Raw genomic sequence first — 25,501 nt, 5'->3', positions numbered from 1 at the left:
GGGTACCAAGGACCTTTTTTTGAAGAATCATACCTCTTTCAAAGTGATGGAGGGACTTGGCAGGGAAGGGCTGTGAGTGTGTGGAGTGGGGGTGGGGAGGTACAATGCAGAAGGAAATAAATAACAATAAATAAATAGCCTTTCCATGGCAGTTTCTTTTAGCACCACCTCAACACAATGAAATGGGGAAAGCAGGGCTGGAAAGAAAGTAGAAGAGGAGGAAGAGATCAAAGAGAAAGAAAATAAAGCAGTGGTGATAGGGAGAAAATTTTAGCCTTAAATCAAGTCCATTTCAAAGGAGTGGATGCTGGCAATTGGGGCTCTCCAGAAGTTGAAGGTGCTGTACTCTAGGAGGCTATCCACTTCAGGACTGTTCTGCCCAGCTTCCATTGGCTCCGACTTGTTTAGTTTTCCACTGTTGCCATGGCTCTTATGGGTGGACATGTCCAGCAGACCCAGATCCTCCAATTCGGACAGATCCAGTTCAGGAATGGGCATCCTCCAGAAAACGAAGGAGCTATACTGGCTGCTCACAGGGTCCCTCATGGCTCCCTGGGAAGGAATCACCAGTTAGTAGACATATTGCAAAAGAGCCTCCAGGATGCTTCAGACCTGTTTTCCTGTCCCTCCCCAGTTCAGGAACAAGCAGAAACAGCTCCTGTGCTCCACCCATCCAATCTAAGGACTTCAATAATCCTCCCTTTCATCCTTTACTTTTAAATGCTATCTGTTCTTAAGTGAACCATCTTAGAATGGTTCCCTACAACATCAATTCAACTCTGATCTGGTCTTCCTCTCTAGCTACAAACTCTCCGCTGCAGACAGATTATTGTCAACATCCTTCACATTCCTTGCCTTGAATTTTTGCTCACAATTAGCAATCTGCTCATCTATATCCTGCTTTCTTTTCAACAAAAACCATTTTGTGCATTTTTAGAGTTTCTCTATACTTCCTAGTCATCCTTATTTTTCATTTAGTACCAACCTTTTATATGGTAGGTAAGATTTGTGTAATGCTTTAAGGTTTGCAGAATACTTAATATCATCACTTTACATATACATTTTATATATAATCTCATTCTAAAATAAAAACCCCCAAAAGTTAAGGAAGATTGTTTAGTACATAAGAGCATGTAACATTTTGTCCTATTAAAAGTGCAAGATAGTTCACACCTGTCCTACCTCTCTTTTAAGAGAGTGATGGAAGACACTACATTGTGTTATTCTGATGTATTTGTGGTATACAACATGTGCTGTTTTGTAATTTATTATAGTCTAATTTGTTTCACAGGTTAATTTTTCCTCTAACTAGATTCTTGAAGGTAGAAACCAGGTTTTAGAATGCAATGCTAGGAACGTAAGTATTCAATGAATGAGGATAGTCTGGATTTACCACTATAGGCAAATGAACCTTTATTTTCTGTCTCTGAGTTTGTTTGTTTTTTTAACAGATTATACCCCATCTTGAAAAGATTCCCATCCACCTCTCTACCACTCTCTTTGCTCCTCCTTCCTTCCATGATAGAATCAACTTCCTTCAGGAAGCCAGTTAACCTTGACCAGTTCCATACCTATCCTAGCATTCCCCATGTAGAGTCCTATAAGAATTAACATATTTATAGACTACATGACATATAGAATTGGTTTTATACTATATGTGTAGAATATAATATATGGAATTAGTTGCATTTCATAGGTCTCATGTCTTTTAGAGTGTTTTTTTTTAAATATATCTCCATTAAGCTCTGACTTTTTCTACGACATAAGCCTTGCTAATTTCTTCTAACAGGTGTGCAGAATTTAGCCACAAAGAAGAATGATGTTGACTTCATACTTTGAAGGGATACATGTAGATTAACACCTCAAATCTGTCGGGTCACTGCTGATGTCTTAAATACCTGTTTTCCAGCTTTGCCCTCCCCGACACGATAACTGAAACCTAGTGCCTTAAAGTTTTCCTTTTACATGACTGCTTATTATTCCTTTTGCCCTTATTTCAGCTAATAGCTGAGGACAGTAAAGGCTAGGGACTAGAAATCTTGGGTGGAAGATTCAGTTATTTAATGGAGTTTTCTCCAAGCATCACTTTCACTCTCCCCACCCCAACCAGGCTGATGCCACCCACACACAGCTGCCAAGCAGTCCAGACCTCTGCATCTTTGTACAGTCCTAGCTCTCAAAGACACTGGAGTGGAGATGGAAGGTATTGCCTGGAATGTCCAGAAGGGACCAGGACACTCTCCCTTTTCTCTGAGAAGATCTCAGAGACAATTCCCTATAATAGTTCCCATCCCAACTATAACTCTATGCCTCTGTCCTAAATAGTGCATATATTTTCCTAAATTAATGTGAAAATTTTGTATTAAGAGTCTGAAAAGAAACATCCTTTGGTAGATAGAATTATGGAAGTCTTTGGCATAAGAAGACTGGAAGGAATTTTTAAATGTTAACTGATCCGTGTTGTTCTTTCTCTTTTTAACTAAGGCATGAACTCCAAAATAAACCTACAAGCTGAGCATTAGTCAGCATGGAAATTGCTTAGGAGAAAGGGAGGGTGAGGCAGGGAGGGCTGGCATAGCTTGGGGGAAGTATGTGGGAAAGGTGAGGTCATCATCCTGGGATATTCAGTTCTGCTCCACCTCAAAAATATTTTCAAAAAAATACATGTATATGTAAGAAAAGAGCTATTATCTATATATTTAACCCTGCAAAGTCCTCAGAAATAAACCCAGAAGACTAAACAGTGGTACCAAGTTCAACAAATGGCCTTATTTGCAATTCATATTTTCCCAAATGTTGTATTGCAAAGCTTCCTTGAAGACAAGGACAAGATAGATAATTTATATTTTTCTTGTATCTCCTACAAAGTCCAATACAGTTCTAAGCTAATAGGCGTCTTAATATTTATTGATCAGACTTGTAATATAAATCCTCTACTTACAAACTCAACGTGGCTATATCTCTAATTTTGTAAGAACTCTCTACTTACCTAGACTTATTTTTCTGAGTAGCAAAATATATATAAAATATACATATATGTATATTTTATATATATATATACATGAGGAAAATGTAAAAGACCATAAAGAGCAAGAAATAAATCCGAAGAGCTGCCTCCATTTTCTATTCCTCTGACTAGGCACTGCAGAAAATCTCATTTTTTTTTCAATTGTCAGGGAAAACATCTTTGTAAAAAATATTTGCTTAGGATCTAAATCTAGCTATGTCATTAACCAGAAGCTCACACAGAGACAGATACATAGACATGGAGATCTAAATAAATAGGCAGGAATTTACAACAGAGAAACTAGGTCTACATATAAAATTTATCTGAATGATGATGCTCAAAATGCCCTTCAGAACAATAGCATACATCTTAATTCCAGGCAAAATTCCATTCTAAACAAAATCCAGCAAAAGGCTTTCCTTACTCCATCAAATGTTTTTGTACCTGAAAGTATTACTTGGAGGGAAAATATAGCCTTCGTTTTTCAGTTATCTAGAATTTCAAGCAAAAGCGTATTTTGTCCTCAGTTATCTAGATAATTTCACAGGTTGATGCAGGTGAAGATTATCAGCATACCAAGAGAAGAGGCATAGGAATATAGAAATCAAAGACAGAGACACACCCATTTACAGCCACACAAAGACTTGATCACATCAAACCTTTTGAAGACCTTATCTGTGTCCTACTTCACCTCACCGGGTCTGTATCTTGATGGAAAAGTAATAGGAGCTGTTCTGTTCTAAATGCCCCATCTTCTCCCCAACCATTTTTCCTGGAACTACTACCTTTCCCTCCAGACATCTGAACCGCAAACATACAATTTCCCCAGAAACAGACTCCCTTTTCCCCTACTCATATACTGCATTGAGTTCAGTGGAGATTGTAGGACAGCTCCCTATGACAGAAGGCCTCCCCTTCCCTGCTTCTGCCTCTTCTCTATAGAGAAAGATGGGATAAAGCAAGACTGATGTCCAGAGGACTGGAGGGTATTCCTACACACCTCTTTCTATAAAATCTTTCGTAGGCTAAACACGGATTTCATGGAGAGGGTAGTTACATCAGAGAAATACTAAAAAGATTTTTTTTAATGAAGATGGATGAATTATAATATATAGACAAAGATGAATATATCAATATATAAGTAGAATACATATGTAAGAGAAATTATAGGAAAAGAATATGTATATGTACACATAAATAACTAGAAATAATATTTGGAAAGGCTATTAAATATCTAAATAAATATAGCTATATGTGGATATATGTAATGAATACATGAAAAATACAATAGATCAGTCCTATCTACTGACCACTTATTATTTAGATCTCCCCTTATTTTTTTCCTTTTCTGCAGGGCCGGTAAATTTTCTGTCCAGCCCATCTTCCATCCCTGCAAAACAAGCAGCCTCTCTCTCTCTCTCTCTCTTACCCCCAAACCCTCAGCTCAGCTTACCAATCACCAATAATTTGTGGGTTCCACAGATGATTCAGGCTTCGGGGGGCTTGGGGGCTGATGGATACAGAGGAGGTTGCGGTGGAAGCTTTGTCTGCCTTGCTTTCACGCCTTTCTCTGACTGATTCTGTCTCCCCCTGCAATGCAGCCCCTCCTAAAGGGGCGGAAGGACTCCCCCGCTCCCCTCCCCCTCCCTGCCTGGGCCTCTGACTCTGCTACTTCTCAAAGATTCTAGGGCCTTCCCTCCCTGGGGGCAGAAAGAAGATAGGCCGCTCTCAATAACGTTAGCTCCCATTTCTCCCAGACAGCTGCTAGCAGTGTTTCTTATTCTTTGATTTATTTTTAGGTTTAGGAGTTAAACTGTCTACATTGCAGCAAGAGGTGAGGGTCAAAGGCGTGAACCTTCCTCCCCCCAACATCAGGGAACCCAGATGTGAAATGACTCAGATTTGGAGAACTCCTTGACTCTATTGCAGTGCTGTCATCTGTCAGAACCCCCCGGTCGAGGTCCCAAAATAAATCCAGCCTTCTCCCTTTTGGAGAGGGCTGGGCAGGAGGCGCAGAGGGGACAGGTGAGGTCTCTAAGGGCAGCGATGTCTAACCCGCTCACACAAAGGGCAGAAATGTTCCTTTTGACCTTCCGGAAAGAACAAAGGCGGGGTGGGCCTGGGAGGGCCCCGGGGCAGGAGGGGCAGGGGCAGCCTCCTCCCGGGCCCGGCCCCGGCCCCGGCCCGGCCCCGGCCCCGGCCCCGGCCCCGGCCCCGGCCCCGGCCCCGGCCCCGGCCCCCGGCGTGCACTCCCCAGTGTGTCCAGGGTGGGAGCTGCGGCCCGGCTGCGGAAGGCGGGTTTCGTAACGCAGTCGCTGCCGTTTCCGCCGCGGCCCGGCCCCACCTCTCGCCAGGCCCGCCCTCGGCTCCCCCGCACCGCCGGAGACGGAGCCTCCCCGCCCGGCCGGCAGGACCCGGGCCGGAGCCGCGGAGCCGCGGAGCCCGCAGACGCGCAGCCCGGACAGGCAGGTCAGAGGCTCGTGGCCCCTCCGGGGGCCCCTCGTCCGGCTCCGCGCCGCTGCTGTGCGGTAGTGAGAGCAGCGGGAACTGGGGCGGGGGGCCCGGGGGCCTCGGGGGGCGCGGGCCGGGGCCCGGGCGGGGGGAGGGGCCCGGGGGGCTTCTGGGGCCGGGGCAGGCGCGGGCGCCGGGGGCCCCAAGGGGAGCCTGTGCCCTGGCGGAACCGGGGTCCTGCCCCCCGAACTCGGGCCTCCCTCCCCGGAGGGCCGGGGGGAGCCGGAGCCCCCGCTCCCTCCAGCGGCTTCTTGTGAAGGCTCGTCAGGCCGCCGGGGCCGGGGCCGGGGCCGGGCCCGGGAGGCCGTGGGACCGGGAAAACCGGTTTGGGGCCCGGCAGGACCGGGGCGCAGAGCCACCGTGCCCCGTCTGCACGGCCTTCCCCACAAACCCCGGGCCGGGCCGGGCCGCCCAGGGCTCGGGGAGTCGGGGGCGACACCACCCGCCCTCCGGCGCGGCCCCCCAGAGCCCCCTCCTCGGGCCCCGGGGCCCTGGGCGGGAGGAGCCGGCTGGGGAGGGCCGGAGGGGCTCCCCGCCCGGGCCGGCCCCGCCGCCACTCCCCCGTGACCCCGCCTCGGGAGCTCTCCAGCCCGGCCTCCCTTCCTGCGAGCTCGGCCCCCTTCCCCCCAGTCACCCGGGCCTGACCTCCCCGGCGCCCCACTTCCACCCAAGATGGCCACCTGGGCCGCAGGGGGTGGGGGTGGGGACGGGCCGGCCGGAGCCAGGCTCGGGAGCTTTCTCCTTGGAACCGCAGCCGCGTCGCGGAGAACTTTCCTGACCCCTTCTGGGCATCATTTGCCCACTGGGGCCGGGTCCCTGCAAGGAGGAACAGAAGGATCCTTGTTCCCTCCGCCGGTCCCCCTCTTCCCCCCCATCTACCTCTGTCCACTCAGCTTCCCGGGAGAGCCTGCCTTGGATGGGGGGGAGAGTTTCCTCCGATTCTTCATTGTTTTCTCCATTTCCCCCTTGACCTCTTCCACCCACTGTTAGCACGGAGACTAACGGCCCAACAGACCACAGCCCCCCCATCCTCAGACCCATGTTGTGCGCCCTAGCGTATGGCCTTTGTCTGCTGTGCCAGAGGAAACCCTCTCCCTTCTGTCTCACGCAGTCTCCTCTATGTTGATGTTCCCAGTTCACTGCTGTTAGAATCTCTTCATTCCAGGGGAAGGGAAGGGACGTCCTTTGGTATCATAAATGAAACACTCATGTATTTAAAAGTTCTTTTCTTCTAACTTTGTAAGATAAGTAAGTCATGCATGATTATTGAGACTTTACAGATCAGGAGAAAAGCTTCATGAGTTTTAGAGTTTTGCCCATATTTACAGTAAATAAAACAGGAAAACCAGAATTCTCACCCAAGTCTCTACTGGTGCTGTCGGCTTCCGGTGTCTGAAATTCTAGTGCTAACTGTATGGCCTAGGAGGGACCTAATACATGTTAATCCATTTAAAATAACAGCATTATATTTTTATGAATTTGTTCATAAAATGGACTTCATCTGGAAGACAGGGGCTCATCTTCCTTCTTGGATCCAGATTTCAGTAATTGGTGAGAAAAACAGACATGATGTATGTCCTGCCCTAGGGCATCATCACTTAGGTCATCCCTTATGCTGAGTATATTCTTTCCTCCTCATCCATTTGAAATCCTCTCCTTTGAAGGCCTCTCCTTCCTCCATCAAAGCTTTCCTGGTCCACTCAAACTCATCATCTCCGCTAGGGAAAAGGGAGCTAAGAATATTTATTCTGCATCTCACAGGAGGAGAGAACTTTGTAAACTTTCAGTATCTTAATAGGAACTATTATCTGTCTTTTGCTCTTACTCCGTCTAAGTCATTAAGGGTTTAGTAATCATCAGTTATTGCTAAGGACAAGAGATAGGGAAAATGGAAAATGGAACAGCCCGGGCCTTTGAAGAATTTACATTCTACTGAGGGAAAACATAGGAAATACAAAATCATTTTGAAGCAGAGTTTGGATGTAGACCAATAACAAAGAAAACCAAGAAAATACTCAGGCAGTTGTGAATTTCAAAAGGAGAAGGGAAAGACAAAGATTGAGACAGGAGATGGAATAGTGTGTACAGGGACGTGTTCCAAGTAGGCCAATTTGGCTTAAGAATCTGTAAAAAGAACTAATAGGATGGATCTCAGAAGTCAGATTGGAAAGGGTTCAAATGCCAAACAAGAGTTCATCTTTTGTTCTAAAGGCAATAGGGAGACACTGAAACTTCTGGAGGTCAGTAGAGACCTTGTCATACTCTTGTGTGTCATACTAATTGATTGTAGTTACTTGAAGCTAAGTACTATTATTTTTCCATCTCTAAATCTTCAGTAGTAGCAGAGTGCTTAGAATCTAGTACACTTAGTGCTAATCGAATAAATGAATTGGAACAAATGTTGAATTGAAATGTCTTGATCTTACAGTTACCAAAGATCATTAAACACTTTAAATAGCAATGGATATATCTCTTATTCTGGTGTTAAGCCTTTGATTGTTGATACTGATAAAGCAACTAAAGGTGGCTGAGGAGAGGAGTAGAATGGGACAAGGCTACAGAGAAGCAGGAGTTCTTATGGAGAATGATGCATTATACAAAAAAGGCTGGAGAGACTGCTGAAAGCCTTCTCAGGATAGGGGACACACATCTAGACAACATACATGTAACATACAGCTATCTACAGATCATCTATATGATGAAACATGCTCATTCAAAATACATGCATCATAAATACAAAATGTAGACACACACATTCTTGACTTATTTTTCAAGGCCAGGTAATGGAGGACTTATGCCAAACTGGGGAAAAGAAGGAGGAACTAATTTCAATTAAACCAGCATTTATTGTTACCAGTTATATTCAAGGTTTTGTGCTGGGTTCTGAAATACCAAGAAAACCAGAGTTCTCTTTCCTCAAGGAGTTTAAAAATCTAATGGGGGGGGGTGGCTAGGTGGCATAGTGGATAAAGCACCGGCCTTGGAGTCAGGAGTACCTGGGTTCAAATCCGGTCTCAGACACTTAATAATTACTTAGTTGTGTGGCCTTGGGCAAGCCACTTAACCTTATTTGCCTTCCAAAAACCTAAAAAATAAAAACTAATAGGGATGGGGGAGAAAGCATGCTAAGTTAGTATGTCAAAAAGTAGAATATGATGGGACAGAGGAATACTCTGGACAAAGTGCTTTAAGAAAGTCTAAGTCTAAACAGGGTGGCCAGGTGTCGTAGTGGATAAAGCACCGGCCTTGGAGTCAGGAGGACCTGGGTTCAAATCCAGTCTCAGACACTTAATAATTACTTAGCTGTGTGGCCTTGGGCAAGCCACTTAACCCCATTTGCCTTGAAAAAAAACTAAAAAAAAAAAGTCTACACAGGGAATGATTGCTTTTAGCTGAAGGAATCAAGAGATTTCAGGGAGGCCATGGCACCTGACTCAGACCCTGTGGAGAGACAGATTTCATCAGGCAGGATGAGAAGGGTTAGCATACACATGAGGTTGTCCTGTAGGAAGATGAAAAGGTACATAATGAGACCGGACAACAGCTAATTAATAAGCTCGTGTTGGACGGGAGTGTAGAGTACAAAAAAAAAAGCAGTATGAACTATGGAAGGAAAGAGGTTAAAATCAGATTGTAGAAGAATTATAACTGTCAAGGTGAATTTTTTTTAGGTGAAGAAAATGATAAACAAAACCAAGAATTCTAATTTGTTATGAAGACCTCTCTGAAGTCTGTTAGGTTATCTCTCTTGCTTTTCTAGTCTAAATGTCTTAGACAAGGCCTGCAATCTAAGGGATAGGGGGTGAGGGGAGGGGCACAGTTCTGAAGAGGGACAAGACAGCAGAATTGGTGTTGGTAGGGAAGGAAGCTTCTTAGGGGTAGGGGCCCAGTTGGTGAGAAGAAGAAACCACTATTTCCTCTTTACTTCTTATTTATCTGCCCTTCCTCTTCCGCCCCCACCTCAGGGAGAGAAAGCTGAATCTTGCAACACTTCCCAACCTAGATTATCTCTGTTCTCCCCAGCAGTCCCTACCTCCCTTTATCTTTCCCCAAACATCTCATCTCTCTAGATGCCACAAGCTTCTGCCCGTCCCCATTTTTAATGCCCCTTTTCATCACTATCACCCTCTTTACTTGAGGGCTATGATGCAGGTAGGCCCTAAAATGGAAAAAGAGGAAGGCTGTTTCCTTTAATCAGCAGATGAAATAATGATTAAAGGATACACAGGAAGGCTGCATGGCAAGAAGAGAAATTTGGGAAGATGCTTTTGGTTTTGGGTTATGGGGTCCTCAAGGGGAGAGTTGTACTTACTAACCTTGACTTCTTCATATCCTTGTCTCTTCCAGGTCTCCCAAGTTTTGAGGAAAATACAACTTTCTGCCCCGTCTGTTCTACTCTTCTCCCTCCTTCGTAGTCCCCCGTGGTCTGAGGCACTGACTAGTCGAAGGTTCATAGGATCCTCCCTTCCCTAGTTCACCTGACTCATTTCAATTATCAATCCCCAGTGGAAAATAAGGAGGGAAAGGGGGTCTCCAAGGAAGGAGGACCAAGGGACCAGAAAAGGAGCCCTCTGGGGCCTCGGGCAGGGGGACAAAACTGGAACCATCAGGGAACATGAGTGAGTTTTGGCACAAACTGGGCTGCTGCGTGGTAGAGAAACCCCAGCCGGTAAGTCTCTCCCCTTCTCCCTCCCTCACCCCACCCCTGTCACAGAAGAGGTAATATACTTTATTCTTTACACACCTACCTGGATCTGTCTTCTTTGAGGCACACTCTGTCTTTTCTGAGATGGCATCATATAGGCAGATAGTACAAAGCAAAGCTAAAAAATTAGTGGTCCTTATTTTCTCCCATTCTGCCCACTAATCCCAGGTGGACAGGGAGGGGGCAGAGTGCTAGGCAACCATCCTCATTGTTCTGTCATCAACCAGGGGGACTCTCAGCTCTCCACACCACTGCCCCAGGTCTTTTTCTTTCATGTTACAATCTACCCTGGCACAAATGCCTCCTGGGTTCTCATCTGCCCCACTCCCCCCCCCCACCATGGTATTATCAAGGGAAGGATCTTTCCTCCCTAAAGGATCCTGGTATCTTGTCACTCTTTCCCAGCTCTGACTGACAATCTTGATTCTTAATCATTCCACCCTTTCCCAGCAGAAGAAGAAGAGAAGGCGGATTGACAGGACCATGATTGGAGAACCAATGAATTTTGTTCATCTAACACACATTGGCTCTGGAGAGATGGGGGCTGGAGATGGACTATCCATGGTAAATAGGAGAAAAGAGGGAGGCTTGGGATGGGGGGCAGTCCTTGTTCCAAAGATGGGGCTGTGAAAAGGAAATCTCCAAAGCCCATTTCAAAAACATGGTTTTCAAAGTCTAATGATATGGGTGTAAAAAAGTTAGAAAAATATAAAGCATCATACACATACAGAGAATTATTATGAAGACCTGCTTACGTTTCATACTTATGAAAGATAAATAAAAGAGGCTGAGACTTGCTGTAAGCAGAGAGGCAAGATCTGAGAAATAGCTTCATAGTTAAATGGAAACCAGGCAATACAATTCTCCATTTGAGGAGTTGAGACACAGTGGGGTTAATATAGTTATCTAAGATACCTTCTCCTCATAGACGGGTGCTGTACAAGAGCAAATGAGATCCAAGGGAAATCGAGACAGGCCGTGGAGCAGCTCCAGGGGCTTATAGCTCTAAGGGAGATGGTAAGTGAAGGAGAAAAACACTCTGTCCCCAACACTCATTCTATCCTCTTGCCTTCTGGTCCTGATCCTCTAGCCCAGGTTGGAAATTAATGAGAGAGAAAAAAATGTGAGTGAAGTCCCACATGTGAGAGAAATCCAGCAGATAAAATAATGATTAAAGGAAACACAGTCAGGTGACAGCAATGTGGAGATAAGAATTCTGAAAGAAAAATATTCAGAAATGTATTCAATTCATTCATTAAGCTCCACTCTATTTGAAATCATTACAATATAGTCTTTTCTGAGTAGGTCTCTCCCTCCTTGGTCCTCAGTCTCCTTTAAGTCATTAAAGTAATTCACTCTTTTCCTACTCAGGTTTTGCCATCTTGGAGTCCCCAATCCTGTGCTCAGCTAAGAAGAAATGCTGCCCCTTCCTCAACCAATGACCCCAGGACCCTCCCCTCTGTCTTCCCTACCTATCAGTGTCTACAAGAGCTTGGAAGACTGGACTCCCCACTATACCATCCTGGTCAAGCCCCTCCTGGAGATGGGGTCAAGGCAGCAGGACTGACCAAAGTGACCACTGGCTAGCCAGCTCTAGCCTTGGATACCCAACTGACCTGAGATAGGAGCTCTTACACTCACCCCTGGAAGGAATCTGGGGTAACGTCTATGCTCCTTAATGATGGTCTGGGCCCTGGGCTGCTCTTCAACTTGGATCCTTAACTTAGAAATCCTCTTTTTGGGGTAGATGGGTCGCATTGGCAAAGTCGTCAGCTTTGTTGATGGCTTCCTACGTTCACAGCCTCTCCAGCTCCCTTCCTGGACTTGAAGCAAAATTCAGGCAAGGGACTGGGAAAGACAACCACCTACTTCTCTCATTTTTCCCCTTGGACTCTAGCTCCTCAGCTCACAGCATTTCAGCATCTATCTCTGAAAACCTAGGGCCTTTTAACCCTGGTTTCTATAGCATTAGTAAGTTCCCACCAATTATCCCTTCTTCCCTCCCCCACTTTTTTTTTATTAAAGAGTTAATTTAAGACCAGTTCTCTTAATTACTCCCCAACTATGCCAGGAACCATCACAATCCCCACTAGGTCTATTTCGGGGTTAGGAATTGGGAGAAACCACCTATGTGCTAGTCATTTATCCTTCTGTCAAATCCTCAGGATCAGGCTTGACCTGCATTGTCCTCCCCTGCTGGCCCAGGTGAGGGAGACGATGGAAAAAAAGAGGTAGGCCCTGAATTACAGAAGGGAGTTATACCTCAGGGAGGCCCTCCTGACTATCCTGGAAGAGAGCTAAAGGGCTATCTTTGAATTTGTAGGTGGAAACCTTCCCCTGCTTGGGGGCAGGGTTCTGCTCCAAATAGAAATCCTACTAGATTGAGGTTTGAAGATGTATTTTTCTTCCCAAGTGGTTTTCTTCCTCAAGTTCTGGCCCATCTGAGTTTCTGCAGCTGGGCTGTGGACGGGTCACAAAGACCCCTTATAGCCAGGGTTAGCAAGATTCTACACCTTTTCAAGCCATGCAACTCTCTGTATGTGTGTGTCTAATGTTTCTGTGATAGGTGTATGTTTGTGTGATATAGAAGGCATTCTTGCTAATTGGAAGAGAGGTTCCAGAAGGCTGAGATTAGTAGAGTATCCTGGAATGGGAAGGGGTCAGTGCAGTGCTGAAAACTTTGCATATTTTTCTCTGCCTGGTGCAATAGCAGACCCAGGTAAGGGTTAGGATGAATTCTGAGAAGCTCTTCAACTGACAAAAGGGGTCATTGTTGTGTGAAGGCACAAAGTGGTGGATGTCTTTCTCTGGCGTTCTTTGTTATTCCCTTTTTTGAAAGGGGTGGGAAACAAGATTGAGGAAGGCAGAAGCCAAACCCAAACCTGACACTCCACTAAGCCAAGAGAAGGAGGCAAGGTATTCTCTGTCGGCAATCACCCCCTTGGCAAGAAGGACCCACTAAGTGAGGCATGCTTAGGAGCATGTGACCTGAGACTCAGATTCTTCCATCTTTATAAGATGCCTTGTCTACACTGACTAGGGCCCTTGTTTTTACAAAACTCTGTTCTTTCTACTTTTTAAATATCTCTTTAGATCAATGGTTGATATGGCACAATAATTCCCTGGCTCATGCTTGGTTATCTTTCTGGTGGTTTTGAAGGGTAACCTAGATATTCTACCCTGAAAACTGAGTGGAAACTAGTCATCTCTGCCTGGGAATTGACTTGGTTCTGGATGGGTGAGGTACTATCTGGTCAGTTGGACCTGTGAATACTGTTGGTTTTCATGTTTTGTCTTGGGCCACACTCCTTTTTTTTCCTTCCCTTTTGAGATCTCTTACCTTTGGCCTTTCCTTTTAAGGAACTCACTAGATGTCACTTATGCCTTCTCCATCACTTGTACAAACTTCCATAAGTGATTGGGTTGTGTTTGAGAGTCTTAATTTATCAAAAAAAACAAACAAACAAAAAACATAAAACTGCCATACTTTGTTAAAAAATTTTTTTCAAATAAAAAAAAATTCTCCAGCAAAAAGTTTCAGAAGGATCTTCTTTGTAGGGGTTTTATGGGGTTGGGGAGTTGCGGGGAGGAAAGAGAATGTTGTATCTAAGTGGGTGAATTTAGGAGGTTCTTGGCTTACATTGTGAGTAAAAGAGGGTAAGAAATGAAGATGGATATAGCTAAATTGGGCATTTCCCCTGCCTTAGGGAGGGGCTAATTAGAATGAAGTCAGGGGGAAAAGATGGAATATCCTCTGAAGGGTCTTGATTCCTTGACTCTTCTGTTCTCTACTTCTTCCCTTTCTTTGTCTTTTAGCTTGATCTAGATTTGGACATTTAAAAAACGCTCCTTGAAATTTCAGGCTATAATTTAGGAGTATGGAACAGGGGAAGAAACCTGTAGAGCAATTCCTGATTCTTGGGAAGATGTATGTCTCCATCTACATCTAGGCCCAATTACTCCTTTGATGAGATAAAAGATCAAAAGGTTCTGTTTTTATAAACATCCTTTACTACTTTATAAAAGATATCCATAGGATGTACAAATTTAGAAGTGGGAGTAGAAGGGGGAAAAAGAGACCTAGGGTATTGACACGTCTTCCTCTGGGGCTGGACAAGGAGTGGTCATCACCTCTGGTTTCTCTTAATCTAGGTAGGGAAGAGAAAAGGGGAAATTACAATCACATTTGTATATTATTTCCCACCCCCTGCCCTGATTTTTCACCCCCCAACTACAGCACTGGCCACAACCACCCTACAAGATAATGTCTTGAACTTAAGTAGTGGGAAAAATATAAGACTTTGAAAATTTCCATCCCTAGTAGGAATACAAGGGAACCTACTCATTTTATGAATTAAACTGTATTCTCATTGTACATTTATAGGTATGTAAAGAAACCCATTGGGGGAGAGACAGGAACCTGTACAGGTTCCTCCCCTGCTCCCCATTCCCAAGTTATAGCCTGAAATATTTTCTAATTTTTAATGTTAGTTTTTTAAATGTCTGAATCTGGATCAAGCTAAAAGTCAAAGAAAGGGAAAAAGTAGAGACAAATAAATATCCTATTTACCTGACTTCAACCCAATAGTGAAAAATCATTCCATTTGGCAAATAAATGACCTATTATACTAAGTCAGTGTAAAATCATTACCCAGTCAGTAGATTCTGTTTGAGCTGCTTTAGTCAACTGTCCGCCACTAATTGTTTAATACCTATTGAAAAATCACTCATCAGGGGCAGCTAGGTGGCACAATGGATAGAGCACCGGTCTTGGGGTCAGGACTACCTGAGTTCAAATCCAGCCTCAGACACTTACTAATTGCCTAGCTGTGTGGCCTTGGGCAAGCCACTTAACCCCATTGCCTTGAAAAAAATCTAAAAAACAAACTAAAAAAACCTCCAAACCAACCAAAAAACCCAAAGCATTAATCTGTACCATGACTGTATAATCTCAGTGATTTTTAACAAAATTATGACCAACATATATAGATTGGCTCAAGACCAATTTGATCAGAAATTTTTAGCTGGTATCTAAATATGTTGATTTCAATGACTGATTGGCACAAAGATAAATATTGATATAAATCTAATAACAACCATGGACCAAATGATTCATTGGATGATAAATTCTTAGAGCAGGGCTTGTCTTCTTTGAATCCCCAGTACTTTATATATAGCAAGAGTGTCCATCCATCCATCCATCCATCCATCCATCCATCCATCCATCCATCCATCCATCCATCCATCATCCCATCCATCCTTGATGCTTACCCTTTTTTCCTTAGTCACCAGGGCCTGGAGTCCAATCCAAACTTCTTCCAGACCCTCTCGGACTTGCTTCCAAAAGGCTGTTTCATTGATGGGGTCTTCTGAACCTGCCACTGGGGCCAGGGAAGCATGGTAGTTACAGGCACCAGAGGCAGAGAGGCAAGGGATGTGATCTAAAGGACATTCTTTTTTCTCCTGGTTACAATGGCAGCGGGCATAAGTGCAGGGTTGGCGCTGGGTCTCTAGGCGGTTCTGGGCCCTAGACTGAGGATGCTCAGGGGAATTCAACAACTTTCCTCCCCGAACTCGGCTCATGGTACCCGTGGGGCAATGACATTCCCATGGGCCCCAAGTTAGCATCACCAAGTGCATCTCTGATGGAGGGGCTGGACCTTTGTTAGAAAACTCTTGTTCAAGTGGTGGCAGCTGCGGTTCTGAGGCCCTGAGCCCAAAGGTGGGGAAAAACCCTGAAATCTTACTCTTAGGCCTAGGACCCAGACCCATCCTTGTCATCTCAGAGGGCAACCGCTTGTGCTTTGGCAATGGTGCTTGCACCAGCACCCGCACCTGCTCCTGTGTTTTTGTCTGCTCCTGCCGCAAGTGTTCTTGCATTCGCACCTGAATGTGCTCCTGCTCCTGTATCTGCTGTGGCTCCTGTGGCTCCTCCTGCTGTTGCTCCTGGATCTGCTGTGGATGCTTCTCCTCCTCCTGCTGCTGCTGCTGCTGCTGCTCCTGGATCTGCTGTGGATGCTTCTCCTCTGGATGCTGCTGCTGGGTCTGCTGTGGCTCCTGCTGCTGCTGCTGCTGCTGCTGGATCTGCTGTGGCTGCTGCTGCTGCTGCTGCTGGGTCTGCTGTGGCTCCTGCTGCTGCTGTTGGATCTGCTGCTGTTGGATCTGCAGCTGCTGCTGCTGCTGCTGCTGGATCTGCTGTGGCTCCTGTGGCTCCTCCTGCTGTTGTTCCTGGATCTGCTGTGGCTGCTGCTGGATCTGCTGTGGGTCCTGTGGCGGCTCCTCCTGCTGTTGTTCCTGGATCTGCTGTGGCTGCTGCTGGATCTGCTGTGGCTCCTGTGGCTCCTCCTGCTGTTGTTCCTGGATCTGCTGTGGCTGCTGCTGCTGCTGCTGGATCTGCAGTGGCTCCTGCTGCTGCTGCTGGATCTGCTGTGGCTTCTGCTGCTTCTGCTGGATCTGCTGTGGCTCCTGTGGCTGCTGCTGTTCCTGGATCTGCTGTGGCTCCTGTGGCTCCTGCTGCTGCTGCTGCTGCTGGCTCTGCTGTGGCTCCTGTGGCTGCTGCTGCTGGCTCTGCTGTGGCTCCTGTGGCTTCTGCTGCTGCTCCTGGATCTGCTGTGGCTCCTGCTGCTGCTGCTGGATCTGCTGTGGCTCCTGTGGCTCCTGCTGCTGCTGCTGGATCTGCTGTGGCTCCTGTGGCTGCTGATGCTGCTGCTGGATCTGCAGTGGCTCCTGTGGCTGCTGCTGCTGCTGCTGGATCTGCTGTGGCTCCTGTGGCTGCTGCTGCTGCTGGATCTGCTGTGGCTCCTGTGGCTGCTGCTGCTGGCTCTGCTGTGGCTCCTGTGGCTTCTGCTGCTGCTCCTGGATCTGCTGTGGCTCCTGCTGCTGCTGCTGGATCTGCTGTGGCTCCTGTGGCTGCTGCTGCTGTTGCTGGCTCTGCTGTGGCTCCTGTAGCTTCTGCTGCTGCTCCTGGATCTGCTGTGGCTCCTGTGGCTGCTGCTGTTCCTGGATCTGCTGTGGCTCCTGCTGCTGCTGCTGGATCTGCTGTGGCTCCTGCTGCTGCTGCTGGGTGTGCTGTGGCTCCTGCTGCTGCTGCTGCTGGATCTGCTGTGGCTCCTGTGGCTTCTGCTGCTGCTCCTGGATCTGCTGTGGCTCCTGCTGCTGCTGCTGGGTTTGCTGTGGCTCCTCCTGCTGCTGCTGGATCTGCTGTGGCTCCTGTGGCTGCTGCTGCTGCTCCTGGATCTGCTGTGGCTCCTGCTGCTGCTGCTGTATTTGCTGTGGCTCCTGTGGCTCCTGCTGCTGCTGCTGGATCTGCTGTGGCTCCTGTTGCTGCTCCTGGATCTGCTGTGGCTCCTGCTGCTGCTGCTGCTGTATTTGCTGTGGCTCCTGTGGCTGCTGCTGCTGCTCCTGGATCTGCTGTGGCTCCTGCTGCTGGATCTGCTGTGGCTCCTGTGGCTGCTGCTGCTGCTGCTGCTGCTGCTGCTGCTGCTGCTGCTGCTGCTGCTGCTGCTGGATCTGCTGTGGCTCCTGTGACTTCTGCTGCTGCTCCTGGATCTGCTGTGGCTCCTGCTGCTGGATCTGCTGTGGCTCCTGTGGCTTCTGCTGCTGCTCCTGGATCTGCTGTGGCTCCTGCTGCTGGATCTGCTGTGGCTCCTGTGGCTTCTGCTGCTGCTCCTGGATCTGCTGTGGCTCCTGTGGCTTCTGCTGCTGCTCCTGGGTCTGCTGTGGCTCCTGTGGCTCCTGCTGCTGCTCCTGGATCTGCTGTGGATGCTTCTCCTCCTGCTGCTGCTGCTGGGTTTGCTGTGGCTCCTGCTGCTGCTGCTGCTGCTGTGTCTGCTGCTGCTGCTGGATCTGCTGTGGCTCCTGTGGCTCCTGCTGCTGCTGCTGGGTCTGCTGCTGCTCCTGGATCTGCTGTGGCTCTTGTGGCTCCTCCTGCTGCTGCTCCTGCGGCTTCTGCTGCTGCTGCTGCTGCTCCTGGATCTGCTGCTTTTTCTTCAAAATCTCTTGAAGCTGCTGCATTAGCAGCTGCTCCTGAGCCTGCTTCTGTCCCAGTTTCTGCTCTTGTCCCTGAATGTCTTTCTTCTCTTCCTCCTCCTCCTCTTTCCCTTCCTCCTCCTCCTCCTCCTCGTCGTCCTCCTGTTCCTGCAGCTGCTGCCCCTCCTCCTCCTCGTCCTCCTCGTCCTCATCTTCCTCCTCCTCGTCCTCCTCCTCCTCCTCCTCCTCCTCCTCGTCCTCCTCCTGCGCCTCCACCTTAATCTGCTCCACCTCTTGGCCAGGGCTCTGCGTTTGCTCTAAGTCTTCAGCCTCCTCGTCCTGGTCCTGGTCCTGGTCCTGGTCCTGGCCCTGGCCCTGGTCCTCGTCCTCGTCCTCCTCGGGCCTTGGGCCCTCTTCTCCCGGTCCCGGCCTTTGCCCCCCAGGGGCCTGCAGCTGCTGCGGCGCCTCTCCCGGTCCTCCCGGGCCCCGGGCCCCGTCTTCCTCCCCGGTCGCCCCCCGCTCCCGGTTCTGCTCCTGCTCCATCTCCCGCCCTGGCTCTTCGGGGCGCTCCTCCGTCCGGGCCCCTTCTCGGGTGCGGGCTGCCCCGTCCTTCGGCTCCGGGTCCTCGTCGTCGTTTTCCTGGTCTTCCTTCTGCGGCTTCTCCCGGTCCAGCTCCCGGCCGCCCTGTCCTCCCCGGGCCCGGAGCCCTGGGACCGCGGGGCGCTGGGCGGGGGGGGCCGGCTTGTTTCCTTCCTCTAGATGGATCGTTTTCCCGACCCACCCGGGGTCGGCCCTTTTCACGGTCTTGGGCCAGACCAGGCTCAGGATTCCTGGCGGGGCGGGGTCCCCTCCGCTGCCCCCGGGCTGGCTCCGGACCAGCACCCGGGCTCTCACCGCCCAGGCCCCCAGGATCAGCCACAGGGCCCAGAGCAGCGTGCGGCCGGTGGGCATCACGGGGAGGGCCGCTGTAGAGCGGAGGGGAGAGGAGGGGAGCAAGGGCCGGGGGCTCAGCTTCTCCCTCCCTCCCTTTTCTCCCGGGATTCCCGGGTCCGTCTGAACGCAGCGGAAAGCGTGAACGCCCCAGGGGTGGGGGAAATGGGCCCATCGGGCAGCTCGGGCGCTTCCCCTGGGGTGTTGCATAGGAACCCGGGAACTTGGAACGCCCACCCCACCCGTCCAGCCCCATCCCTCCCAGAGCATCTCCCGGTTCCTGCCGCCGCAGCCTCCTCTCCTCCTCCTGGGAGCCCCATCCTCACAGGACAGGTAGAGCAGCTGGTACCAGTGGGGAGAGATTGTGACTGTCATTGGGATGCGAATGGGGACGTTTCCTTCACACACACACACACACACACACACACACAACTGAAGTCTTGCTCATAACTGAATTTATTAAACCGCAGTTGTACGTTTGAATTTGTTGAAGAATGGAGACAGGAAGGCAGGGAGCCTGGCAGAAAGACAGCTGCCCGGGCCTAAGGGCTGCAGGCCTGAGTCCAAATCTGCCACTTCATGGCATGCTCTCTGAGAACAGCTGGCTAAGTTGGAAAGTGAAATCCAAAAAAGAGGAATGGGTTGGGGGGAGAGGGGCAAGAGACAGAGTACTAATTCAGGAAGTTCAGAAGGTTGCCAAGTCTCTTTCCTTGGGTCCAGAGCCATTGTCCAGTTCAGACATCAGACTTAAATCCTTCCAGAGCCATGCAGATCTTTGTCCAGCCTGGATTGTAGGGGGGAAAAAAAAAGACAAAGACAGGGAAGAATATCTCTGGACCCTATTCTTATCTTGGGTGCAGTGGATCTAGCAAATCTATATGTCTGTGTCCTTTCTAGCTTTTCCTATTCCTTGGATTCTCCACATAAAATCTGCCCCCTCAAAACTCTGGCTAGTTGTGTATGCTAGATTTGGGTTTCAGATGGGGTTTGGCTGCTCATTATTCATGTAATCTGGATCAAGCCACCCATCTCAGTTTCAGCTGAGAGAGAACAGGTGACCTTTGAGGTCCCTTCCAGTTGTCAATCTGGAGCTCTCAATCTTTGTTCTTCCCCTCCTTCCAAACCCACCTCCAGAGTCTTCTCTTGGTTGGTTCCAGGCCTGAGTGACATTGTTGCCCAGTAGAGCCCCATTGATTATCCTTTCCTAAGGACATGAACCCTAACCTCCATAGAAACTCCAGACACTGCACAATCTCAACCTTGGTGAACAAAACACATCCTCCATGGAGACCTCAATGGTTCCAATCCCTATAGAAACCATACCATCATGCCTCCTATATCTAATACCCTATAAAAAGACTTGCTCTCCCCACTACCCACTGGAGTCTGCTTGACCCCAGCCACTGTACCTTCCTTCTTCCTTCAATAAACAGCTGCGCATTCACTTCCATTTATAGTGCCTTCTTCCTTTTTATTGAGGGTTCATTATTTGACCTTTCACTCTTCTAACCCCCATCCTGCTCTGGTCACTGTTTTTTGTATATAAAAAAGGGATTTGGGGGCAGCTAGGTAGCGCAGTGGATACAGCACCGGCCCTAGAGTCAGTACCTGGGTTCAAATCCGGTCTCAGACACTTAATAATTACCTAGCTGTGTGGCCTTGGGCAAGCCACTTAACCCAGTTTGCCTTGCAAAAACCTTAAAAAAAAAAAAAGGGATTTGATCCAGCCTCTACCCAACATATTTGCACAAGCCAGAAACAGAGAATTCTTGTCACTTTCTTATGAGAGCTGGTTATCCCAAGTTCTGAAGAACCAGGTCTTTCATTTCTTATCTCTCCACAGGCTTCTGCTTGTCTATCCCTCCCCTATCTCCTGTCCTGGGAGCCCCTCCCAGAACTCACTGTCTGACAGCATCAGGGATGTGGATGTGTTCCAAGGAGATGAGCTGAGCCAGTTCTCCCAGGCTGTCCAGAAAACGAACTTTTCTGCTAAACTTGGAACTCAGGAGAGAGATCATGTGTGTTTAAGATTAGACAAGCAGCTCTCATACTTCTTCATAGAAGACAAAGGTAATCAGTAGCAAGTTGGTTCAGTTAAGTGTGGTTTGAGCCAAAAAGGCTGATGGGTTGTGGGAAACCTGAATTCAAGGAAGAGGAAGGGGCAGGGATGCTTATCTCTCCTGAGGTAGATACCTGATAAAAGGTCGGAGCATCATTAGAAATGCCTTGACATACCACGTGGCATGTACAACCACCAGGGCCCGAAGGTTTTTTCGGAGTCTGAAATAAAAAGTGTGGGATCATAACATTCTCCTTCCTAAGCTGAGTCCCAGGCCCAGAGGATGTTTGCTCTCTTTTCCACCTTCTGTCCCTTAATCAACCCTTTAATTAATTTTGACCCTCCATTAGGAATTTCTGTCTGAGATCTGGTCCTCAGCCCAGCTGCAGCCTGGGGGGCTTAATTCTAGTTTTTCTCCCTCAGACCCTCCTAATTCTGAAGAAATGCTTGAAATGCCTTCTGTCCCCAATCCAATCCAAGTGGAGAACTTGGGCCTTTGGCTTACTTCTCTCTGGTCTCCTCTGTGCAGTTTCCTAGTTTCTTCCTCATTTTTGTTATCTTGGCCCCCCTTGTAAGCTTTCTATTCCACAGAGTTCCTGGGAAAGAACCTCAGGTGGCACATAGTCATTGAATAAAAGAGAGTGGGAAGGGCTGTGAGGAAAAGGAAACATGGGCTTAGAAGGCAGGCAGGGTCAGAGAAAAAATGAATAAGAAGGGGAATTTGAGCAAAGGGAAGGGGGGGGGAGACAGAGACACCAAGGAAAAAGAAAAGAATGAGATCAGCTTTGCCAGGGTTCTCACCGTCGGTCCAAGGTACGATAACACTGGCGCATCCAACTCAGAGGGGGTACCTGGGCTCGGCATGTTGCTCCACTCAGGTGGACAAGCAGATAATTCTCAGCTACGAGTAGTTCTAGAGTCCCTACTATGTACCTGAGGGTGGAATTGGGGGCAGGGGGATGAAAAAGAGAAAGTAATGTGAAGTTGATTACTGATGTTATAGGTTTTTCTTATTTCTTTTCCTTTCTCCTCCAGTCCACTTTCCTGTTTTTCAGGCTTCCTTCCTCACCTAAACAGGTGCTCCATGATATAACTGTAGTTAGGAATGCTGCTTCTGGGTAGATAGCAGGAAGCAAAAAGGATAACAGCATTGAGGCCATCACCATGGTAACCTGGGAAAGGACAGGATTAGGGGCAGGAAAGAAGAGAATTAGTGAAGTCTGAGAGAAGTGACTTGAGAACAGACCAGGAGGGAAAGGGACAGGGGTTTAGGAAGTTAGAATGGTGATGGGGACTGATAGTCCCCAGATTTAAATACTTTTAATTAGCAGGGAACCCAGCTCTATATTTATCCTTTTGTCCTTTATTACCTCCATGAGACAGAACCTTCTTATAGGGTTCAATAATTGTCATATCCACTCGAAGCTCCCGATGTCCTGTTTGGAACACCTTCCAGTGATGGCCATCCTCCCCAGTCACATCCCATACACAATCCTGGCCCAGTCTTTCAGCTGCTTCACTTGCCCTTAGGCCCTGTGTTTGGGGAAGGTCATCTAGAAACAGGAATAGGTTATATGAATTCACACCTCCTCACTCTTTGAGTCTAACAGAAGCACACTGGCTCTGACCACTGGGTTACATTCCAATTCATCTCCCTATCACCTCACTTCAATCCCCACTCTCCAATTCTCATGAATAAAATCAGAATTGTACCCATAGTAGGGACAAATGGTGGTCTTGTTCCATTTCGTAATGCCTACACTCTCCTGGATATGACTCTTGTCAGCCCTACCCTTATTAGCCCCATTTCCACTTTTATCCCCATTTTCAGGATCAAAACAATTAGTTAGAAGAGATTGTAAAGATGATCTAGTTTGAGTCCTTCATTTTAATCTGAGGTCCAAAGACAGGGCCTCAAATTGAGATTTTCTGACTCCAAATTCAGTGTAATTTTTTTAAACCTTTTTTTTTTTTGTTTCTGCAAGACAATGTGGTTAAGTGGCTTGTCTAAGGTCACACAGCTAGATAATTATTGTTTGAGGCCAGATTTGAACTCAGGTCCTCCTGACTCCAGGGTTGGTGCGCTATCCACTGGGCCACCTAGCTGCCCCCAGCACAATTTTTAATTGAACATTGCTTCCTCTCATTGGCAAGGAGTCAGACCAGTCCATTACTAGCCAGTCTTTTAGTTCATAGAATTTAAAATTGGGAAAGGACCCTAGGAGACATCTAGTCTATAAAATTTCCTCCTAGAATATTCCTGACAAGTGGTCATCCAGTCTCTGCAAAGGTTGGGGGTGGGTGGGGAAGAGGGGAACCAACTACTTCCCTGAACAGCCCATTTCATTTGGACAATTCACCTTAGTCTCCTTTAGTCTTAGATCAATCCTATCAATTTCAAATGAGGATTATTTCTTGGCTCTAGTTAGGCCCCTTACAGATTTATTCACTGGACCTTTACCCACTGGCCCCTCAGCCTGTCAGTCATGCTTTCTAAATTATCTTCCACTTTATTAACCCTGTTATTCTACCCCTGCTCCTTTCATTTCCCCAGTTTTCCACTATTCTTAGTTCTGAGCCTCAGTTCCTACCTTCCCATTCAAATTCATGCCCGCTGTCCAGCTGTTCTGAATCTGAGGGTGTCTCCAAATCATCCACATCTAGGTCAGAGCTCCCATGTGGGGAGGAAGGGGTGGAGTGGGTGGGAGAGGCTTCTTTATCTCCAGAGTCTTTCTCCAAGCTCAGTTGGAGTTCTGGGGGTGAAAGGCGCTTCCGCATGTGGCGCCTACCGCATAGTGCTAGAGTGTTTAAGGGACCTGGGATGACAGGGAAAAGATGACTGAAGAAAGGAGACATGGAATGGACAAGAGAGGCATGGGAGAAGGAAAACTGGGCGAGCTGAGGATGGAAAAGGGAGGCACACCCTCCCCTCAGTGAAAACCAGGACTTAGTACCCAGTTTCAACCTTACTCACCCATCTGGCTACCTTCTCTACTGTTCTCTGGATCCTCAAAGGAACTGACTTCCTCAGGGAGCAGTCTGGGATGTAGGGAATGTAGGGAGCAGGAAGAAATGGGAAATAGGGTGCCGATGTTAAATCATGCTCTGCCCCTTCTATCTTCCCACCTATGCTCCCAGTTCTTTCCCATCCTTTATTCCTATGCACCCCAGACTCCACTTTCTCTTCCCTCATCCATCCTCTCACCGGGGGAACTCTTCATCTTGCCACTCTTCCTTCAATTCCACTTCCCCAAATCTCTGTGACAGACCCAGATCTTCTGCTTCCACATTCTCCCGAGCCCTGACACCATTGCCCAAGGTACAAAGGAATTGAGAGGTGGTTAGTAGGGCAGCATTACTCTTGGGAGTAATAGGAAGCAGCAAGGGGACACAAGCAGCAGACATGTAAGAGAATGCAGTCAGATGCCTCCCCACCCTCCAGGTGAACCAGCTCATCCCTACTCTTTGGTTTTGAGGACAGCAGCAGGAGGGAATATCCCTTGAATGCCTTACACCTATCTCAGTTTCCCCACTTGCAAAGTTAGGTTGAGAGGTAGCCCCCATAGCCACTGTCCTGAATCCAGGACAGATCTACTCAGTTGTTAACTTACAATTGAGGAAGATGACAACCAGTCAGGCCTGCCTTTCCCCAACCTTTTGTGGGGTGGGGCCAGGGAAATAAAGGTATAGGTCAACATCTGCTGGGAACAGGAAAACAAGTCAAGAAGGGCCTAGTTCCACTTTTGTTTGGTAGAGTGTGAATTAGAACTAAAAGCAAGATAGATTTATCATGTTCTCCAATTTTGCTCAAGGAACTCTTCTGGGGTTCTTTCTATCCATCTCTCTACTTAAAACTATTCCTGTTCTCTGCCAAAAGTAATGACTGTCCCTTTTCCTCTATGAAACCACTCTGACCTTTGACTTAAGAGTCAAATTAATGGAACTTAAAGAGATGCCCCCTCAAGACCAATGACATCAAGTTCAAAGATCCCAGGTTTTAAGAGGTAGCCAGGTGAAAGGGGAAGGCCCAGCACTTACCCAAAATCTCTTGATTCCTGTAAAGTTCCCATCTTCACAGGTTTCTCTGTTCTCTAAACATCTAAGATGAGGAGTGCAAGTAGCCCGTCCCCTACCTCTTCCCTCTAGTGCTGCTGCCTCAGTGACTGCTCTTATGGCCTCCAGAGGAGGAGGTGGTAGAGAGGGAAGTAAACTCATCTTCAAACAGGTTTTGCCACCTCCACTCCCAGAGAGGCATGCCCAAAGAAAATCCGCCTCTTTATGCAGGGGTGTGGGGAGTGGGTGGGCGGGAAGAAGATGCTCT

At 47.9% G+C, this 25,501-nt stretch overlaps 5 protein-coding genes across 16 annotated transcripts in view; 2 read left to right on the top strand and 3 right to left on the bottom strand.

The window, feature by feature from the left end:
* Positions 1-135: 135 nt before the first annotated feature.
* Positions 136-10,408, bottom strand: MLLT11 (MLLT11 transcription factor 7 cofactor). Of its 5 annotated transcripts, none has more exons than XM_074188789.1 (2): positions 10,267-10,408; positions 136-552 (listed from the first exon to the last, which is right to left on the bottom strand). In XM_074188789.1, exons 1-2 carry the CDS (start codon positions 10,315-10,317, stop codon positions 277-279), a joined length of 327 nt encoding a protein of 108 aa, XP_074044890.1. In that variant the 5' UTR covers positions 10,318-10,408; the 3' UTR covers positions 136-276. The 5 variants fall into 5 exon arrangements, with proteins under 5 accessions (XP_074044890.1, XP_074044891.1, XP_074044893.1 ...); XM_074188790.1 differs by having other exon boundaries at positions 10,263-10,368; XM_074188792.1 differs by lacking the exon at positions 10,267-10,408 and adding an exon at positions 6,877-6,998.
* On the top strand, positions 4,934-13,757 carry CDC42SE1 (CDC42 small effector 1). 4 transcript variants are annotated; one of them, XM_074188796.1, is made up of 5 exons: positions 4,934-5,032; positions 9,866-10,187; positions 10,674-10,787; positions 11,152-11,240; positions 11,595-13,757. In XM_074188796.1, the coding sequence occupies exons 2-4, from the start codon at positions 10,134-10,136 to the stop codon at positions 11,224-11,226; spliced, it is 243 nt and encodes an 80-aa protein (XP_074044897.1). In that variant the 5' UTR covers positions 4,934-5,032; positions 9,866-10,133; the 3' UTR covers positions 11,227-11,240; positions 11,595-13,757. The 4 variants fall into 4 exon arrangements, with proteins under 4 accessions (XP_074044897.1, XP_074044894.1, XP_074044898.1 ...); XM_074188793.1 differs by lacking the exon at positions 4,934-5,032 and adding an exon at positions 5,371-5,476; XM_074188797.1 differs by lacking the exon at positions 4,934-5,032 and adding an exon at positions 5,372-5,476 and having other exon boundaries at positions 10,677-10,787.
* On the bottom strand, positions 13,662-19,325 carry LOC141488590 (uncharacterized). 2 transcript variants are annotated; one of them, XM_074188781.1, is made up of 3 exons: positions 16,110-19,325; positions 15,495-15,604; positions 13,662-14,371 (listed from the first exon to the last, which is right to left on the bottom strand). In XM_074188781.1, exons 1-2 carry the CDS (start codon positions 19,140-19,142, stop codon positions 15,509-15,511), a joined length of 3,129 nt encoding a protein of 1,042 aa, XP_074044882.1. In that variant the 5' UTR covers positions 19,143-19,325; the 3' UTR covers positions 13,662-14,371; positions 15,495-15,508. The 2 variants fall into 2 exon arrangements, with proteins under 2 accessions (XP_074044882.1, XP_074044881.1); XM_074188780.1 differs by having other exon boundaries at positions 15,495-19,325.
* Positions 19,326-19,365: 40 nt separating this feature from the next.
* MINDY1 (MINDY lysine 48 deubiquitinase 1) overlaps positions 19,366-25,501 on the top strand; it is an 89,582-nt gene continuing 83,446 nt past the window's right edge. Inside the window, exons 1-2 of the mRNA XM_074188765.1 lie at positions 19,366-19,454; positions 20,965-21,191. The gene's annotated coding sequence lies outside the window, so the exon portion shown is untranslated. The remainder of the gene's footprint in view (positions 19,455-20,964; positions 21,192-25,501) is intronic.
* Positions 19,560-25,459, bottom strand: BNIPL (BCL2 interacting protein like). Of its 4 annotated transcripts, XM_074188775.1 has the most exons (10): positions 25,219-25,439; positions 24,386-24,481; positions 24,155-24,219; positions 23,772-23,996; positions 22,551-22,733; positions 22,250-22,352; positions 21,982-22,113; positions 21,315-21,401; positions 21,024-21,122; positions 19,560-19,905 (listed from the first exon to the last, which is right to left on the bottom strand). In XM_074188775.1, exons 1-10 carry the CDS (start codon positions 25,248-25,250, stop codon positions 19,869-19,871), a joined length of 1,059 nt encoding a protein of 352 aa, XP_074044876.1. In that variant the 5' UTR covers positions 25,251-25,439; the 3' UTR covers positions 19,560-19,868. The 4 variants fall into 4 exon arrangements, with proteins under 4 accessions (XP_074044876.1, XP_074044874.1, XP_074044877.1 ...); XM_074188773.1 differs by having other exon boundaries at positions 24,386-25,437; XM_074188776.1 differs by lacking the exons at positions 24,155-24,219; positions 24,386-24,481 and having other exon boundaries at positions 25,219-25,438.

Source organism: Macrotis lagotis, chromosome 5, assembly GCF_037893015.1.
Source record: "Macrotis lagotis isolate mMagLag1 chromosome 5, bilby.v1.9.chrom.fasta, whole genome shotgun sequence".
Taxonomy (NCBI): domain Eukaryota; kingdom Metazoa; phylum Chordata; class Mammalia; order Peramelemorphia; family Peramelidae; genus Macrotis; species Macrotis lagotis.
The sequence above is the reverse complement of the archived record's forward strand: the minus strand, read 5'-3'. Positions and strand labels throughout refer to the sequence as shown.

What these genes read in the sequence shown, in the direction of transcription:
- CDC42SE1 (XM_074188796.1), top strand. Translation starts at nt 10,134, where the DNA reads ATGAGTGAGTTTTGGCACAAACTGGGCTGCTGCGTGGTAGAGAAACCC. An exon ending in TGGTAGAGAAACCCCAGCCG is followed by an intron (nt 10,188 to 10,673) that starts GTAAGTCTCTCC and finishes ACCCTTTCCCAG; the next exon opens with CAGAAGAAGAAGAGAAGGCG. An exon ending in CTGGAGATGGACTATCCATG is followed by an intron (nt 10,788 to 11,151) that starts GTAAATAGGAGA and finishes TTCTCCTCATAG; the next exon opens with ACGGGTGCTGTACAAGAGCA.
- BNIPL (XM_074188773.1), bottom strand. Translation starts at nt 24,744, where the DNA reads ATGGGGGCTACCTCTCAACCTAACTTTGCAAGTGGGGAAACTGAGATA. An exon ending in TAGAGAAGGTAGCCAGATGG is followed by an intron (nt 23,997 to 24,154) that starts GTGAGTAAGGTT and finishes CTGTCATCCCAG; the next exon opens with GTCCCTTAAACACTCTAGCA. An exon ending in ATGCTCCGACCTTTTATCAG is followed by an intron (nt 21,123 to 21,314) that starts GTATCTACCTCA and finishes CTCTCTCCTGAG; the next exon opens with TTCCAAGTTTAGCAGAAAAG.
- MLLT11 (XM_074188789.1), bottom strand. Translation starts at nt 10,317, where the DNA reads ATGATGCCATCTCAGAAAAGACAGAGTGTGCCTCAAAGAAGACAGATC. An exon ending in CTCAAAGAAGACAGATCCAG is followed by an intron (nt 553 to 10,266) that starts GTAGGTGTGTAA and finishes ATTCCTTCCCAG; the next exon opens with GGAGCCATGAGGGACCCTGT.
- LOC141488590 (XM_074188780.1), bottom strand. Translation starts at nt 19,142, where the DNA reads ATGCCCACCGGCCGCACGCTGCTCTGGGCCCTGTGGCTGATCCTGGGG. An exon ending in TGGTGACTAAGGAAAAAAGG is followed by an intron (nt 14,372 to 15,494) that starts GTAAGCATCAAG and finishes TTCCCTACCTAG; the next exon opens with ATTAAGAGAAACCAGAGGTG.